The 19,653-nt window shown below is 38.0% G+C and overlaps 2 protein-coding genes across 2 annotated transcripts; both read right to left on the bottom strand.

Annotated features, from left to right (window-relative positions):
- Window positions 1–189: 189 nt before the first annotated feature.
- Window positions 190–19,531, bottom strand: Setx (probable helicase senataxin). The gene is made up of 16 exons (XM_089730960.1): window positions 19,002–19,531; window positions 17,138–18,170; window positions 15,720–16,572; window positions 14,983–15,143; window positions 14,767–14,901; window positions 14,451–14,683; window positions 12,620–12,728; window positions 11,848–12,009; window positions 10,208–10,347; window positions 9,295–9,414; window positions 6,939–7,054; window positions 5,764–5,908; window positions 3,116–3,356; window positions 2,195–2,354; window positions 1,470–1,653; window positions 190–876 (listed from the first exon to the last, which is right to left on the bottom strand). The coding sequence occupies exons 1-16, from the start codon at window positions 19,182–19,184 to the stop codon at window positions 733–735; spliced, it is 4,119 nt and encodes a 1,372-aa protein (XP_089587086.1). The 5' UTR covers window positions 19,185–19,531; the 3' UTR covers window positions 190–732.
- LOC149502015 (uncharacterized) lies at window positions 3,988–5,316 on the bottom strand. Its single transcript, XM_089730962.1, has one exon. The coding sequence runs from the start codon at window positions 5,272–5,274 to the stop codon at window positions 4,003–4,005; it is 1,272 nt and encodes a 423-aa protein (XP_089587088.1). The 5' UTR covers window positions 5,275–5,316; the 3' UTR covers window positions 3,988–4,002.
- Window positions 19,532–19,653: the final 122 nt, after the last annotated feature.

Here is a 19,653-nt window from a genome sequence, read left to right as displayed (position 1 = left end):
TGCCGAGAATAGCGCGTGTACCGAGTGGCCGAACAAGCAAGAGGGGTCGTCGTACCCCTTATGGGAGCACGGAATCCTTTGCTCTGTTTCAACGTGAAAGAAGGACAAACAAACATTTATAATATTAGTATAGATTTTCTTTTGAGGATACGACAACAACCGTTACCAGTTTTAAAATAAGATAAATAGTTTTGCTTTGGAGATTTATTGTATCTATCACATAGTACATGCTTTACAAAAATATATTTAAATACATTACAAGCTTTAAGTAAATATGGCTGAGAAACTTTTCTCATAGGTACTTCTACATACTATATTATTCAGTTATCAAGGACATATTAACTAGTAAATGCTAGAATTATAAAAAAATAAAAGAACGTTGAAGACAGCGTTGACAATGAAAGATGCAAAGTTTTACACAAATGCAAACATTACTTTCTTTTACAATTTCTATATGACTACCTACTTAACTAAAACTACCTACTTTCTTCGTATTAAATGTCCTTTTTTGGGTTATTTATAAATTAAATGTATTGTCCATGATATTCGGCTTTGCACTAATAAAAGTATAACCAATATATGCCAATTTCATTACTTATTCTATATTTTTTTTTTTATAAAAAAGTTTACTTAAATACTAAGCAACAATTTAACTATCACGGGTCACTTATTTATATTTACAATAGAGTTGATAGTGAAAACAAGTGTTCGACGCAACCGATGGCGACATTCCTACCGCGGAGTTTGTAAGCACTTCAGTATTTGTTCGTCGGGTATTTGCATCACATTTCCAGGGTGACACAAAAAACTGGGAAGCACTCTGTACATATTCCTTTGTTGCGCATCTTCTATCAGTGTACGCCATTGGGGATTTTTCTGTGACAAATAAAGGCGAATCAGATGTCATCAAAATTATAAATATCAAATGAATATTTTCAATTTAATAATTGACTGCAAATTAAAGAAACTACAGTTAAGTATTATTTTATATTATAACATAACCTAACCTTACGAAATGTATCAGTAATTTTATTGATCAATTTACAATTTACTTTTTTAATTTACAATCAACTGTCCTGCGTATCAAGCTATAATAATTAATAAAGTGTGATCGTCGGGTATAAACAACAAAAAACTGGCCTATTTAAAATACGATGTTTTATTGGAAAATTTCTATTTGTCCAGCGTTGGCATTATTGTCTTTACCCATAGAGGCCATAGACACAGCCCACTGAGTTTCACGCCGGATCTTGAGTGGGTCGCGTTTCCGATCCGATGGTAGATTCTGCGGAGCACTGCTCTGCTAGGGCCAGTGTTAGCAACGCTCCCGGTTTGAGCCCCGTGAACTCATCCACACGTCAAGGAGAAGCTGAAATAGCCTCTCAAGGCTATCAGCATAGGTAGCAAGAAAAAATGTCTTTAGTGCTAGTTCTCTTGTTGTTGTAAGGAAACAGAGCGGGTGTAGTTACAAGAGTAGCGTGCGGGTCGAGGCAGACGAGCAGCGCGTGCCGCGCGCGGGTGAGCATGACGTTGGTCCGGCCGGCGTGCGACAGGAAGCCGACGCCGTGCGTGCGCGCCACCGACACCACCACCACGTCCCGCTCCTGCCCCTGGAAGCTGTCCACCGTGTTCACCTCCACGCCAGACGTGCTCCTGGAAAATGTCGCTCTTGTTAATTAATCTGCTCTGGTCGAAATGCGCAACGCTGACTTGCGATAGTGCGATCCAAGAAGCTTATTTATTATATTTTTATACTAGCCGACCCGGCAGATTTCGTAGTGCCTCAATCGATAAATAAAATACACTAAACTTTTGTATAAAATAAACAAAATGAATCCGCGTCCGACGGGGGACACATCAAAGGAAAAACAAAATTGTTATTTTTATTCCATTTCGAGCATTTTCATATTTATCTACATTTTAAACCTTCTCTGGACTTCCACAAATAATTCAAGACCAAAATTAGCCAAATCGGTCAAGCTGTTACTAGCGAAGAGCAATTCATTTTTATATATATAGATATATTTAATTCAGGCCAAGCAGTCTATTAACCATTACTTGAGACCCTAGAAATTAAAAATAATTCATGGGATGACTGCGGCCAGAAATCGCCTTTAAAGTCCGAGCTGCGTTTACCATATTCACTTACTCGACCAGATGTTGAAGCGACTTTAATGATGATTAAACATTTAACCTTGCATGAAGTTTTCGGAGGTTTTCCTTGATGAGATCTTTCTGCGCATTGTATGGCGTTATGATGGCCAGGCTGAGCCCGCGGTCGCGGGTGACGCCCGCCAGCGCGCCCGCCAGCCGCGCCACGCCCCACGCTTCCGTTTCGTTGACTCCTACCGAACCTGTCATTGAAAATAAAAATATGTTCAAAATTCAAGAATCCGGTTGGTCGATGCCAAAGAAGAAAGCGGCCATTTGTTACTAATCTGATATTTCAAACATTTGTTTAGGCAAGCAGAAAGATTTAACGTTTCACATATTTATTGTAAACACGCAACGTAAGACAAACTGATTGGACTGCACTAGTTCAACCTCGCACGGAAGCTACAAACGCTTGCGGACATTTTTGTACTTTAGTGTAGTAGTTGTTCGTGATAATGATGACGCGTCAGGAATCACCGACAACTGGTAAGGTGTCATTTCTCATACAGCCTGTTCAGTATCTTAGGATATATTTACATGACTAGTTGAAACCGTTCAATGGTAATGATTTTTTGAAGTGAAACTTCTAATGCGACTTTCAACAAGGTTGCGTTAAACATTTAACGCTACCACACTAGAAAGAGACAGCGAGAGTGAATGCGTGACACTCGAACGCATGCGCGTCCCAGTACAGGCCAGCGCGAGCGTTAGCAACGAGTAACGTCTAATATTTTAATGAAGTATTTAAAAAAAAAAAATTTTTTTTCTATCTATAATTTAAAATATATATAATATAAATGTTGAAGATGTCGCATCTCTTATACACAGCATTCCCTACAAGAGCAATCTGATTTAAGGATGAAAAATGAAGAAAACCACAATACTACACATCGAAAAAGAAGTTTCACTTCATTCACGTGCACAATGTTGCACGCGCACCGTTTATTTTTTAAATATTTACTCTGCGTCGTGTCTCCACTAGGCACACTGACGATGCAGTAAGGCGGCACGTCGATGGGGGGTCTGGGCGCGTACACGGTGCAGATGAGGGAGTTGTAGAAGCTGCGGTTCGGGTAGTCCACGATGTCCGGGTGCATGCGGTACTGCTGGTTCAGCAGCACGACCGGACTCTCTGCCCAGTGCTCCGCGCATGACGTCAGCCGGGAGAACAGACTCTCGCCCAGCCTGTGCTCCTTGGCTCGCTGTACATTCAAATAATTAGATTAGGACTTACTATGTATTCGAATTTACGTTCATTACATGCCGAGGAATTTGCCCGCGTGATCAAGGAAGAGTGTCAGTGTAGTTTCCAGAGTGAAGTGAAGCTTCTTTGCGCGCATGACGGTAATTTTTTTGCGGACGAAACGCAATAACAATAATATTAGAAACACGAAAATGGGAGAAGTTTTTGTTTAAAAAGAAATAGCGATCGAGACTGACTGAGAGAAAATGAGAAAGGGCGAATGTAGCATGAAGCACATAGCCATGGAGCGACAGTAGGGAGCAAGCGAGTGAGAAAGATCGAGAGAGAGAGAGAGTTGTACTCCAAGTAAACGCAGATATTTTTTGTTTATTTACATTATCATTAGTATGTATAAAGTGTGTTAAACAGTGAGTTAAAGGACATCGGGCACCTTTGTATGGGACACTTACCTACAGCGAACAAAAATGAAATTAGGTCTGGTGGATAGGCAATTGAGTCTAGTTTACAATGGTATAGGTCCCATATCTGTGAGCCGTGGGAATAAGGAGAAACTGGACATTAAAAAAATATATTTTTTTTTACTTTTTTGTGCAATAATTCAAGAGGAAAAAAGGAATAAAAAAAACATGTTTTTCTCTTTACTTTTATTCTGCCGCATCCAAATCTACAAGAGTTTCGTCTAAAAACGCCGCAGGTGCGTGAAATTCTTCTTGATATATAGCCCAAGATAAAAAGTATACCACACTGGCGATGTGCGCGCAACTCCCTACAGTGCGGCGGCCGTGTATACAGGAACAGTAATACCCTTCGAGGCTTTGTCTTCCTTGCAATGCCGGATTTATTAGTATATATGTATAATAGCGTTTTGCTCTTATGTGACGAGACTGTATTCTGCCTCGTATTAATATTTTATTTTCTACCAACTCTCTGCGATGGTATAATTCCATTATATACACTCCGTTTGGCCGCATGTGTTCATGGCAATAAGATTTGGCCAATTTCAAATAGTATATTCCCAAGGTAAATAAAAATAGCTCGTCGTAAGTTAATTGTGGAAAATCTCTTAATTCGGGATTGTTTGCCTCTATCGGCGTGAATGCAACTCTTTGCCTGTTTAAGTTGTTTTGAATCACGTAATCAGCCAATTCATTTTCTCTATTTATATTCTCATTTATTATATTTATAAACTCTGCGGCATGAGCGTTATCTCTATATGGCTGATAAGTGGCATTGATAAGTGCTGCAGTTATTTTAAAATCAGTCATCATATTTGTAAGCGCTACATTAAAATAAACATGGCGGAATATTTTGAAGTCTTTTTTAAAGCGACCATTAATAGTCTCTACCACCCAACGACACATAGTGATTAGACGTGATTTATTTGCATCTACTGTGCTCAACTGCTCTCCTCTCGTCCTTGTTGGCGGCATATGTGCATCATATCCATGCTCTTCGATGGCAGGGATAGAGTCTCTAAAGCCGCGGTCCAATATGAAAATATCGTTGGCGTTCAGAAACCAATACCAAACTTCCTCCTCCATCATGTGACGCATTATTTCGGCATCCGTAGTAATAGCTGGATACGGGCCTAATACGTCTACAATATAGCCGTCTGTGCATACAATTAAAAAGGGTTTTATTAAGTTGCGGAATTTGTGCAGGCTATACGTTCTTCTCTGAAAAAAGAAGTTGGAGCTTTTTTGCACGTATATGTATGTTCCATCACACACAAGAATGGCCGCAGGTTCATTCTGGTTACCTCCAAAAATATGACTCGGGATGGTTAAGTTGCGAGCTACTACATCTTCTCTCGTCATGTGATCCAAACCCAGATGGCGGGGAACAAACTCTTCAGATAAACATTCTCGAGCTATTTTTAGTTTTCGTTCCAATGTTCTTCTCGACATATTAAACATAGAAGCTATACGCTCGTCTGGTTCACAAAATGAATTTCATTTTACTTTTATTTCCATTTTCCCATTGTTATGAATTAAAATAACCACATAATATTAAATATGATTGGAAGCACTATGATTTAAAAGTGTTTTGGTTTATGTTCGCGACTTTAAAAAAAGCGGGTAAAAAACGCCCAATGATCTTTATAAATAATGTTTAATTTCAGCGTTCAAAGCGTCAGTGTGTTACGCTAAGCCTGTGCCAAGTGTTATGAGAAAGTTTCTAATACGTTCTAGGTTTGCACGTTCATACATTAATGCGATGGATGCTTGTGTTTACATTGCCTACGCGGTATGTGGTACGGTAGTTACTATTCCGTCAATTTGGACCAGAATCAGAACATATTTTAACACCGAGCTAACAACAATACATATTCTTTTGCTCTTTAAGCTTAGCATAGTTTGTGACTGTTGCGAGATCGTTGTACCCAAAGAGTGTGAATTTATGACCTGAGAGCAAATATATCCTGGTAGCTGTTGCGGGTCCCCGATCAGAGTAACGTGCTTGACGTCCAGGGCCAGCGGGATCAGAGTCTCGGGTTCGATAGCTTGTCCGGCTTCGTCTATTATGCACAGTGCTATCCGGTGTTTCAATCTAGAATTTTAAATACAATAAATAATAAATACTTTTTTTTAATGTTACACGCCGCCATGTCTGTTCGGGACAGTCCCATCTTCTGAAGGCAAAGAACAAAGTTTACGAGGTTTTTGAGATTGCAGATTCGATTGTCGATTACGTAAAATCATCATCCAACAATATGCCATATATACCTATTTATTTAGAATTGTTTAAATTATATAATTACGTTATAAGTAGCTTTATTTTTATGGACGCAACCTACCTGATCAGAATTGATAATGTAACAAAGACAATTGACAATTGGCAGGACACATTTGACTTGTAGCCGTTTGGTACGTGAAAAAAATTTTTAATTTGTCCTCCGTGGAAAGCGGCAATGTTACAAACAGATTTGTCGGCTTAAAGTTCAGTAAAGTATAAATGTGACTGAAAATTAGACCAACGAGAGTAATGTTTCAAAGAAATCGCTCATGAGCATCAGGTACGTATTCAGTTTCAAAAAATTGTTGTCCGCCTTCAGCATTTAAGACACAGCCTAGTCGATTCGTGCAAATACATGAATTTAAGCGAATCAAATTCATGAAAAAAAAAACCGCCCAAGAAAAGGGAAAATTTAGAGCTCACAATAAATATAAATAAATGGCAACACTCAATGATAAACAAGAAGTAGATGTATTTTTAGTGGGTTTATATTTCGTGATATCGAAATCTCGCGGTAGGTACTCAAGACACCTTCTTAGCCGTGTCACATACATTGTGCGGTGCAAAAACATTATTAAAATACTAGCCGTACTCGCCCGCTTCGCTGGGCATTTAAAATTAGCATTATTATTTATTGTCATTATTATTAGGGAGTCCAACACTCATATAAATATTAGCCAATCCATTAAGTACATGTATTTTCTATATGGATACCAAGTTTCAAGTCCATACCAAGATTTATATATTAGTATAGATTTTTTTTTTCTGTTTACGGATCATAAATTCATCATTTTCAACAAAGTTTCCCTGAGATCGTTATAGCGAAGTGCAAATGTGTGTTTACCCGCGCATCTTGTAGTTGAGCGCGCTGCCGAGCGTGGTGACGATGACGTCAGCGCCCTCCACGATGCGGCGCTCCACCGCCGCCAGCCCGCCGCCCGCGCGTCCCTTGCTCTGCAGCTAACCCAACAAAAAAACACAAAATACAAAAAAATCTTCATTTTCAAAAACGTGTCAAAACAATACATTGAGTGGAGTGGACATGGAGTCTCCTTTTAAGCGTGGAAACAACACTTCTCACTCGATAGCAAACACTCTTGACATGCCGCTTTTCTTTCCCAACCCTTTCGCTCGTAAGGGGCTATTCTCAGCTACGCGCGGACGGGTAGGTGAGCTCATAGGCTCAACCTGAGATAATTTGCTAACACTAGCCTCTAGCAAGAGCCGTGCTACGCAGAATCCACTAGCGGACCGGAAACGTGACCCACTGAGAAGATCCGGCGAGAAACTCAGTGGGCTGCGTCTGACGGTTAATTTACGGTTAATCAAGTCTGACGGTTGACGGTTAATCGCCAATTCCTTCATCGCAAGCGACGGGTTCGACGAGAACGTTGACTCATGTTTGAAGTACTTAAAAGCAGGATCCGAAATGACGTGTAATTTTGTTTAATTGATGTACTTCACTCTTGGAGTTAGCTTTCAGTATGTTTAATTATAACTAGTCAGGTCATAAGTATTGTCACACAGTAAAAACTTTTCTTTTAGAATGCTGGCCACAAAAAAGTTTATTGAATTCGAATTTCGAATTGTTCATGAAAATAAAAATGTATACTTTTAGAATTTTACTCATTTTTAAATATGGAGTGGACGCTTAAAGAAGACCGTGTTGCAGTTATTGCGTTGCATCGTTGCGGTTACGCGCCAATTCAAATTTTTAACATACTGAAAAATTTGAATATAACCAAGATTCATTTATCGTACCATCAAACGATACAATGAAGACTCTAGTGTAGATGACAGGTCAAGAAGTGGTCGCCCTCGGTCTGTTAGGACTCCAGAAGTGATAAAAGCTGTGAAGGCGCGAATTCAAAGAAATCCCAAACGTAAGCAGAAACTGTTGGCCCTTCAGATGGGGTTAAGCAGAACCACGGTGAAAAGGGTGTTAAATGAAGACTTAGGGCTTCGGGCATATCGAAAAAAAAACAGGACATCGTTTGAATGCTCGTCTAATGGACCTGAGACTGAAAAGATGCCGCGCTTTGTTGAAGCGGTACGCGGGAAAAAAATATCGGCAAATTCTTTTTCGGATGAAAAAATTTTTACCGTAGAAGAGAGCTACAACAAACAAAATGATAAGGTGTACGCACACAGTAGTGAAGAAGCGAGCAACCGTATTCCGCGTGTCCAACGAAGTCATTTTCCATCCTCGCTCATGGTATGGTTGGGAGTTTCTTATTGGGGCTTAACAGAGATACATTTTTGTGAGAAACGTGTAAAAACGAATGCAGTTGTGTATCAAAATACAGTCCTGACGAACCTTGTGGAACCTGTTTCTCATACCATGTTCAATAACAGGCACTGGGTATTCCAACAAGATTCGGCGCCAGCTCATAGAGCGAAGAGCACACAAGACTGGCTGGCGGCGCGTGAAATCGACTTCATCCGGCACGAAGACTGGCCCTCCTCCAGTCCAGATTTGAATCCGTTAGATTACAAGATATGGCAACACTTGGAGGAAAAGGCGTGCTCAAAGCCTCATCCGAATTTGGAGTCACTCAAGACATCCTTGATTAAGGCAGTCGCCGATACTGACATGGACCTCGTTCGTGCTGCGATAGACGACTGGCCGCGTAGATTGAAGGCCTGTATTCAAAATCACGGAGGTCATTTTGAATAAACTTTAGTGTCCTATGAATCTATGTTTTGTTAAGTTCATTTTGGTATATGAATCGTTACATAATGAATAAACTTGTTTCAATTTTAATTTTACATTAAACATGTGACAGAATTTATGACCTGACTAGGTATATTTGAATTAAAAATACTGCCGAAATTTAACATAAATACTTCCCGTTCTAGGGGATTAATTATTTGCGAAGACGTAATCTTAGGCTTAGAGACCAACACCAAGACCTAACCACGCCCACTGGTGGTAGGACCTCTTGGGAGTCCGCACGGGTAGGTACCACCGCCCCGCCTATTTCTCCCGTCAAGCAGTAATGCGTTTCGGTTTGAAGGGTGGGGCAGCCGTTGTAACTATACTGAGACCTTAGAACTTATTGGCGCATTTACGTTGTAGATGTCTATGGGCTTCAGTAACTACTTAACACCAGGTGGACTGTGAGCTCGTCCACCCAACTAAGCAATAAAAAAAACCCAACACGTTCTGTATCATCTAAAATGAGATGAAAATATCATACCGATTGGATTTTCTTCGAGAACTCGTTGATGCGTCCTTGGCAGTATGCTATTCGGCCGGCATCTTTGGCGTTCTCTATTGCAATCTTCCACATGTTAAGTTTGGCTTCTAGGATCGCTATCTGTGACAAAATACACCGAAGATAAGCGTCTGGCGGACGAAATATATCAACGTCGAGCCTAGAGAGTTAAACTTGCAGGTTTAACCTAACTAAACATTTACATAAAGAGAAAAAAGTTGAATAACTATTTTGTTTTAATGAGTGGACGCCCTTAAGGCCAATGTTACCGGACTTCATAAGGACTTATTTTATTCATCACATCGGTTACTTATTTTATAACGAAAAGCTGCAGATGGAAGTTAAAATGACAAAAACAATAGTGTATGTTTAAAAGTTAATTATAATAAATAAATAAAATCAGCAGAAGATCAGAGATATTCGATTTTAGCATTTTAGCAAAGTCGTCGTGGCCCAAAGGATAAGACGTCTGGTGCATTCGTATCTAGCAATGGACCGGTGTTCGAATCCCGCTGGCGGGTACCAATTTTTGTAATGAAATACGTACTTAACAAATGTTCACGATTGACTTCCCCGGTGAAGGAATATCATCTTATAACAAAAATCAAACCCGCAAAATTATAATTTGCGTAGTTACTGGTGGTAGGACCTCTTGTGAGTCCGCACGCGTAGGTTCCACCACCCCGCCTATTTCAGCCGTGAAGCAGTAATGCGTTTCGGTTTGAAGGGCGGGGCAGCCGTTGTAACTATACTGCGGCCTTAGAAGTTATATTTCAAGGTGGGTTGCCACATTTACGTTGTAGATGTCTATGGGCTCCAGTAACCACTTAGCGCGCGTATAAGTAATAAAAAAAAAATGTTTTATGTTGGACTGTCTACATGATGACATTCGAACCTCCTGCGCGACGGCGGGGTGGTGCGCATGCGCGTCGTGGCGCGCCTCCTCCCGCAGCGCCAGCTGGTGCGAGCTGACGAGCTGCGCGCGCGGGTGCATGGCCTCCACGCGGCCCACGCGGACCATGCCGAACCGCTCCTCTGGAACCAAACGTGCACTATTGTAAAACACGAGAGTATATGAGTGATCAAATTGTTCTTAAGACATACCAATTAATTCTATTTGTATTTTTTCTACCTAAGCTGATGGTCTAGAGCAGGGATCGGCAACTTGTTTGTCCTTAAGGGCGCAATACTAAATTTGAAAATCACCGAAGGCGCATATTTTACAGATAATCAACAGGTATATAAATAGGCTTACAAAAAAACAAATTTTTTTATAACTTTATTTTGTTGGTGTCATACATAATGATACACATAATGCAGTATAAAACTTGGGTGTCCATATTTTCAGCTAATTTCTTATAGTTGGGGATATATTTAGAGTTCCCGGTCCTTAAGCAATTGTCTAAATCTGAGTCATTAAGCTTTGTTCGGTATTGAAAGAAAATAATTACTTCGGATTACTTGGTAGTTTTAAATGCACGGTCTACGCGTGGTCTATTCGAAATACGATTACACACTAACAAAAAATACATGCGTGTTATTAGATACGCTCAAGGTTAGCAAGCTGCTGATCTATGCACAATCCTAAACTCAACAGACTACTTATTGTATATCGTCGTTTGACAAAAGTAAGTAAATCGCTCTGACTATCATACATTAACATTAATTAGGGCGAATTAAAAATCGATTGGGGGCGCCATGGCGCCCGCGGGCGCTGCGTTGCCTACCCCTGGTTTAGAGAGACCATGTCAGCGTCGCCGGACTAGTAGGTGAGCCCACGGGGCTCAAACCTGACGGTGTTGCGAACATGAACCCTAGCAAGAACCGTGTAGATCTTACCACCGGATCGGAAACGGGTCGCGTTTCCGATCCGGTGGTAAGATCTACACTGAGAAGATCCGGCGAGAAACTCAGTGGGCTGTGTGTCTATGGGTTAATTCACTCGTCGAGCCCTTCGTCGCAAGCGACGGGTTCGACGAGGACGATGACCAGTGCTTGGGGTACCTAAAAGCACCGTTAATGGATCGGGAATCCGTATCTATATATTAATACGTGAAGCAAAAACTTTGTACCCATTTTTATGAAAATTGCGCAGACGGAGGAGTATGAAACTTTACTACACTTATAGAGAACATAGAGAGGAAATACAGAATGTTCATATTTTTTTAAAATTATGCATTAAAAATACATTGAATCAATAAAAAAGACATTGCACACGCATATTATTATATACTCTTTTGTTTATTGTCAAACTGTTGTTATTGTCTGAAGTCTGTGGTCAAATTGACAATAGGTTAATATTGTTTTGTTTTTAATATTATTTGTCTATAACGTAGTTTTGGCGAAATCTGTGACTAAATAAATATAATAATAGTATTTGACCATAGAACCATAATAATGTTCAAACTTATAATTTCAATTAATTATAGTCGAATTTCAATTACTGGGGGCCCACTAATAGGTTTAAATATTAATCTTTAAATTATTATTTTCAAAGAATTTTAGAGTGTTTTCACAAGAATCCATTAAACTTACCCTTCGGCAATTTTTGTCTTATATTCAATAACCTGATCACCAATTCATCCACAGCCGCATTGCTAGTTGCGCAGATCAATATTTTTCCTCTGTTTTGATGCTTTTTATTATTGCCGTCATAAAAATAGGTTTTTACTATGGCACAAATGACACTCGATTTACCTGCAAATAACGTATTAAATTTGAAATTAAATAAATAAATTTACTTTTCATAATTATAAGCACTCCTTAATTTCTTAAGCATGGTTTTAAATTTTGTGTTCTTTACTATCTAATGACGTCACGAACGAAAACCGCGTGAAATGTGTTCCTTGAAAATAGAGCGAATACAAAATATTAAAGTCACATTTTATACCTATTATTACCATGGGTAAAAATGAAAAATAGTATTTTTTTTGAATCACTTGGATTTGATAAATGTATGGATTCTATAGGTCTGTCTGGCATCTCGGATTGCCGGATTGCCGAGCTAGTATTGACTAGCTTATATAAAATACTAGCGACCCGACCTCGCTTCGCTTCGGAAACTGTAATTTATTATTGATTTCTCTACTATTTAATGGATGTTATTATACATATAAACCTTCCTCTTCAATCACTCTATCTATTAAAAACCGCATCAAAATCGGTTGCGTACTTTTAAAGATTTAAGCATACATAGGGACAGAGAAAGTGACTTTGTTTTATACTATGTTGTGATATCTAAGTATATTTAAACTATTCCTAATGTTTAAAATTACATGAGGAAAAGTTGTTGTAAAAGAAATATTACCCGTTCCCGGAGGGCCTTGTATCATTTGCAGACTTGGACGTTCACTCATCGCAGACGAAACGGAAGCACAGACTGCTGTTTGTTGACTATGATTAAGCGTCTTCATCCACTACAGACATAAATAGTAAAAAACAGAACTATTTTTATATTCACATTTAAAAAAAATTATAATCCAATAACAAAAAAATTACAAAATAAACAATGATGTTTAATAAACCAACAAAAATATTTTTTGTAATCGTCATAAATGCGATGTCATTGCCAAGTGGAGCCCATAGACATCTTAAAAGGATTGTTATTGAGATTGTAGGTCTAGTCGAAGTCAGTCTAATAAGGTCGAAGTCTATATTATATGGTAAATCAACTACCCCCTTGCAGGCTGGAGTCATGGTCCAGGCGGCTGGCCGATCCTTCGGCTGGTCGTAGGACCGTCGAGGCGATTCGCCCGATTCTTGTGGATTGGGTGAATCGCGTCAGAGGACGCCTCACTTTCCGGCTCACGCAGGTGCTCACTGGGCATGGTTGCTTCGGTGAGTTCCTGCACCGGATCGGAGCCGAGCCGACGGCAGGGTGTTACCATTGTGGTTGCGACTTGGACACGGCGGAGCACACGCTCGTTGCCTGCCCCGCATGGGAGGGGTGGCACCGTGTCCTCGTCGCAAAAATAGGAAACGACTTGTCGTTGCCGAGTGTTGTGGCATCGATGCTCGGCGACGACGAGTCGTGGAAGGCGATGCTCGACTTCTGCGAGTGCACCATCTCGCAGAAGGAGGTGGCGGGGCGCGTGAGAGACGCACAAGCCCGCCGCCGTCGAGTGGGTGCCAGGGAGGCGGATCTCGCCCAAGCCCTGTCCCTCTAAGTGTTTCGGGTCCCCCTCATATGTCGGTCTGGGGCCCGGCGAAGGGGGCCTAAGAAGACGAAGTGCAAGCTGCTCTGCACGCGTTTTACGCAAGAGCATCCGGGTGATGGAAGGCCGGCTATCCTCGACCCACGCTGGTTCTGACCCAGCGGGGTATTTCGTAGGATAACCCATTCAAACCGGCGCCATCTAGGCGGGCTTCGGACAGCCTGCCGACCGAGAGGGCTGGTGGTCGTGGCGCCGACGTACGCTGGCCTGGCGTCCCGAGGGGGAGGGTGATGAGAGAGATGTGCTCCGCACTAAACGTTTCACTTTCCTCCCTTTGCCTTTTCATGAGTTCTGTCTCATGCAAGGTTTGGACGTTGGTTGTTGAGCGACAGGAGGTTTTAGTCGGTTCGACTCCGACATGCCCCACCCTCCATCCCCAGTGGAGGGTGGGAGTCCGGCGATTTCCCCCTGACCAAAAAAAAAAAACCCCTTGCAGACCAAATGGTGGTAACTGTACGTGTTCAAAATACGTCCTACCACCAGTGGAAATTGTCTAATACTTTGTTGGTTTATTCCAGCGGTCGGGGAACTTTTTAAGTATTACCCCAAAATATTTTTGTGTAAGTTGATATTACCCCATGGCGAAGAACAAAAAAGAAAACGATAATATATACTTTTTACTCACAAAAGCATCATTTTTACCCCCCAAAATTTCATTTTACCCCATTTGGGGTAATTTGCCCCGGTTCCCCATCTGCTGGTGTTGAATCAAAATGACAAATCTACTAGTCCATTTAGTATGCATTCGTCAGGTCATTTATTATGATTTGAAACTTTCTACAGATCATGTTGGTAAGTAAACCAATAACGCACAGTAGATGGCGTGCTTGTCGTTTCTAAAAGAGTGAATTTCGTAACATATAGTAATTACGTTAATCTTTAAAGCAAGTGTAGCCACTAGTAAATATTTAATTTGATTTTAACCTGTAAATTCATGTCCACTGTAGACTCAACCTTAGCAAAATGACTTGGTTCTGGATTCAATATGGTGCTACATAATGGTGAACTTGCTAAATAATCCATCGCTTCAAACAGCAACAATTCTTTTGTAATTGAAGTTAAAGGTTTGACAATTATATTGTCGCCTTGTTTAAAGATATTCGTTTTATCAGAGTATTTACCCTGCAAGGATATACAGAAAAATGAATGTGTTTTACCTGAAAAATAAAAGTTTAGCTAAGCTTTTTGTTTATAATGTACTCATGTACAAACAACAGTTAGTTCATTTACTGTTACTTACTTGAAGTTGAAGGAAGTTGCCTTACATCTTGGACAAAGAAAAATCGCTGGTCTCTCAGTGATGTTGATATTAATCCAACTATAACGATGTCTCCAACTCTAGGAACATATCTCGATTCAGGCGACGCTACTTTATCTATAATTCGACATTAAAAAAGTTAATAAAGTTTTAGTAAACAATGCTGATGTAAAATGATAATTAACAAAATCACCATACAATCAACAAGGATGTTGAAGAAATTGTAAGAAAATGATGAGGTCGGAGGAGGTGGTACTGACTGAATTCTCATTTCCATGGAATGGTTTTCACTGTCTGATTTCATATAGGCTAATGTTAAAAACTCCCATATTTCCACCAGAATTAAGTTGCCAATTAATCTGAAAAAAGTTTAAAATGAAAAAGAGTTCATCTTTAATTCCACATTCAAATCATATATTCCAGGCCTTCGGATTTTTATACTTTATGATTTACTTTATCTGAATCAAAGACAATTAATTGTATTGAAGTAAAAATTAAATGCTATTTGTTGGTAATAGTATTTCTTGAGTATGTCTGAACTAATTTGCTTATTGTAAGTCTTGAAACATTCATAACAGTCCAAATGAGGTTCTCATAGAATTAAACTCTCTACTAATCTCATATTAGAATTAAATAGGACATCAGTTTGTTCAGCTAGTTGTTAAATGATATTCCGATCGCATTTGTTGGTGATAGCGTATTGAGAGACTGCACCGGCAGACCACCATGATGTTTATTTTTGCGGCGAAAGTATCATACGTTCCGGCTTTATGGATGGTTTTTTTTTGTCTTTTTTTGGGTATGGAGATTGTGATTATTTTTCTTCTTAATCTTAAATAATGTTGGTTAGGACATAATTCTTGGATTGAGCTAACTAAGAATTAACTGAGATCGAGTTAACTAAGAATTAAATGAGAATACTTTATATTACTTACTTGACATATTGTTTATGACTCTCAAATTTATGGAAAATGGTCATTGGGGCTACATTTTCTCCTAATATTGGTGGTGGAAAATTAAAATTATTTTGTTCTTGAAACCAGGAAGGAAGCCAACCCAGAATCCTGATCAAATTTATTTTGTCTAGCGAATATCTAGGTTTTTGTTTATGATTGACGGTATTATATGTTTTTGCCAATTTTGTTTCTTTCATTTGATTACCAGGCTCAATTTTGATAAAGTGAACAATCGGTCCAGCTTCTGAAAATCTAACAGATTTTTTTGGCTTGTGTGGCATTTGAACATTAGAAAAACTTTTTTCGATGGTTTTGTTTTCTTTATTTTCTGCATCTGCGGCATCTTTTAATGGTTTCATGGTCAAGACTTCTTTGGTACTTGTCTCAGAGGGCTTAGAAAAGTTTTTAGGTGAGTTACTCTGTTTATTAGTTTGCGTTGATTCATTTGCATGATCTTCATTTACAGGATTTGTAGGTAGATTGATACTATGTTTTACTTTTTGCTGTTGAATATTCTCAGTTCTTAGTTTATCAGTTTTGTTGTCAGAATTATGAGTTTTGTTTTGAGCTTCTTTATTTGGAGTTTGCTTATCAATTTGCAAAGATTTCATTAAAAATGCACTACGGTTAGTTATAGTTTGTTTGATATAAGTACTTGACTTTGATGAATTATTATCTATTGAGGCTTTCGTTTGTATTTCAATTGAGCCACGTTTTCTTTCTTTTTCTGCTAGCTGACGTAATTTTCTCTTCCGTTCTTCTTTCGCAGATTTAGAAACAATGCTTTTTGAAAATGACTTGTTTTTTGACTGTTTCTGAATTTTATTATTTTCTAAAAAAATAATACCCAATTAATAGAATAAAAGTATATTTATATTTAGCTAAATTATGATCAGAAAGATGTAAAAGAGAAACACAGAACACACAATTTTTAGGCTTTAGCATTTAAATAATAGCATTGCTATTAGCAAATAATCTCACATGTAACTTGGTATCCCTGTGGTCCCTATGAGAGTACTATAACATTAATATTGCTGTTATGGCATCAACACACAACAGCAGTACACACACAAAGACAATTTAAGTCAGTTGTAGATATTTTATGGCAAAACTAGATTTGAAAACTTGATTAATAGTTAGTACATAGCATCCTATAAATTTTTACATAAAGCCAGTTAGTTAAATATGTTAGTAGGATTGTATACAATATATTTTACCATTAATATTAAAGTATGTAGAGTGATATGACATAAAGAGGTAACAAAACATTGTGAGGTGCATCAAATCTATCCCCTCCAATTCTAAATAACGATCACAAAAGCTCAGTTAAGAGTGCTACAACAAAAAGAAGTTTTGTTATACATCAATTAACATTATGATTTAAAATAATTACTTACTTGTCACTGCAGCATGTTTAGCTTTAATTTTTTTTACATGTATTTGAGGTTCTATGAGCTTAGCTTTATGACTTGCTTGACTGTGGAAGTTTGATGAAATATTTGTAGGTTTTTCTGATTTCGTTGGTTTAAAGTATTCAGGTTGTTCTATGGTGTCAACTTCATCTTGTTTACTATCCAAACATTTCTGTTCATTGGTAATATCATTTGCGAAGTTGACATTTTTTGATTCATTGATTTTAGCGTCTGAGCCATTTTGTACTGACAGAGAATCATTATTTGAATTTGAAGGTTCAGAAATAATTATGATATCATTAGAAAATATGTCTTCATTATTATCGTCTTCAAAAAAATCATTATTGTAATAGTCATCTTGCTGGCTATATGATATATTATTCTGCTCTTCATCTTCAGGTTTGCTTTCAGTTTTCAATTTTGGTAAGCATTTTACAGGTGAATTTTTAGATAATCTTCTGTACCATTGATTCAATTCACTGTCAGAGTCATCATTTATTTCTATAGGTACATCATCATATTCTACAATATACTCCTGCTTAATATTGAAGGCTTCAAACTTTATGTTATTTTGAATTTGAACTTCTTCTTCAATAGGTTCTAATTTTGCATGTTTTGAGTTGTCTGGAAAACTTTCTTTTTTTATTTCATTTTCACTGTCAGATAATAAAATAATTTCATCATTTCTTTCTTTTTTAATCTCTTGAACATATTCATCTAAACATAAATTGTCCTCATTTTTTCGTTTCTGCGCTATAGGTGTTTTATTAAAAATATTGTTTTTAGGAATTTCCACTTCTTCATCAAAATCATTGCATTCTTCTTCATATTGTATTCGGTCCGCAATAGGAATTCCATTACTTATTTTTTGAAGTTGGAAAACATATTTCTCCGTATTATTAATTCTCATAAGTGGTGCACCAATAGCCCATCCAAAGCCAATTATGTCATGATTATTAACAGGAAATGGTTCATTTGGTGGAATTTTCTTCTGTCCAACATAAACACCATTGGAACTCTGTATTTTATAAATAATAAATCAGAAATCACATTAGTATAACATTATTATTTATCAGTACGCAGCAGTTTGGCTCTGCCCCTGGCATTGCTGACAACCATGGGCAACGGTAGCCACTTACCATCAGATGTACCGTATGCTACCTGACCTGACTACAAAGACAATAAAATAAATAATAAGATTGATTTTCCAAGATTTCAACTATTTTTAAAATCAATGTATGTTATTTTATTATTTCAAATATAATTTAACAACTACAAAATAGTTATATTAGTATTATGACTGGGCAGCACTGGTTGGTCCTATAGACTTTAACCATAAAACCATCCAGAGTTCAGGATTGATAAGTCATAACTCAAGCTGACTGCAGGCATAGAGATTCTGGTGCTTATAGGTTCTTCTAAATGCTTATTGACTATGGGTCATATGTATTAATTAAAATATTAGGCCAATCAATATTTATGATATGGTAAGAGCCGTTTAAGCTACTACTACTACAAGCTTTCAGCAGTACTATTTTTCTGTATGTTAGCAGAGAATTTTACGGCAAAGCTTGTATGACTATACAGAACCAATAAATATAAAAATGTGAATGCCGCCACTCATTATAACACTTCAGGTCAGTTTAATTGTAGCGATGAACGTATCATTTATCATATTGGGCGTTTTAGTTTGAACACTACAGTTAGTACGGGTACTAATGCAATTGTGACTTCTATTTAATGTATTACGGTGAGCAGCTGCATTCACTTATGGATTTTTGTACAAAAGTTGAAGCGTTTAATAAATTTACTTATTATATTATTATCTTCTCGTGAAAAAACATAGTACCTTTAGATCTGTGATGAGGATTTGGTTTTTTTCTACTTTAATAACACAGTGTCGTCGTGATATAACTATACTAGACAAAGTTATAGTATTTTCAACACCTCTGCCTACAGTTTCCTCTTTTCCTTCACGTAGCGTGAATTCCTCGTTTCCAAATGCATGCCGAATTAATTTCCACATAGCCATCTTATTTTAACAGGCAAATTTTATTTAAAGCACTGTTTTCCACTTGACGTGCATTATTCCCCCAGTACATTTATTTTCGCTCATTGGGTACTGTTGCGTTTGTGTCGAAAAGCTACGACTAACACATGTTGTTTTTAAATTTAATATCAATCACAAAAATGAGCGCTTTGTTTTTATTTAATCACACTTTGTGCATTATCTGCATATAACACTATTTTCATAGATTATACACTTAAATTTTAGAATATTTTAGATTTAACTGTTTACTTTTTTGAACTAAAGAATCGATGATGTTCGTTAAATATCGATTTAGTTGAATGCATAGAACATACAGTCATTGAAAATGTACTATTCGTTGAGGTGAATGAAGTTAGCCCCTCAAAAAAATTTTTTTTTCCTATTTTATACTTATTTTCTATTAATTCGTTTGTTCATCATTTGTTCATGATTGTTCACTGTTAATAATTGT

This window comes from Bombyx mandarina, chromosome 11 (genome assembly GCF_030267445.1).
Source record: "Bombyx mandarina strain Sakado chromosome 11, ASM3026744v2".
Classification (NCBI taxonomy): domain Eukaryota; kingdom Metazoa; phylum Arthropoda; class Insecta; order Lepidoptera; family Bombycidae; genus Bombyx; species Bombyx mandarina.
This window is presented reverse-complemented; position numbering and strand designations above follow the sequence as displayed.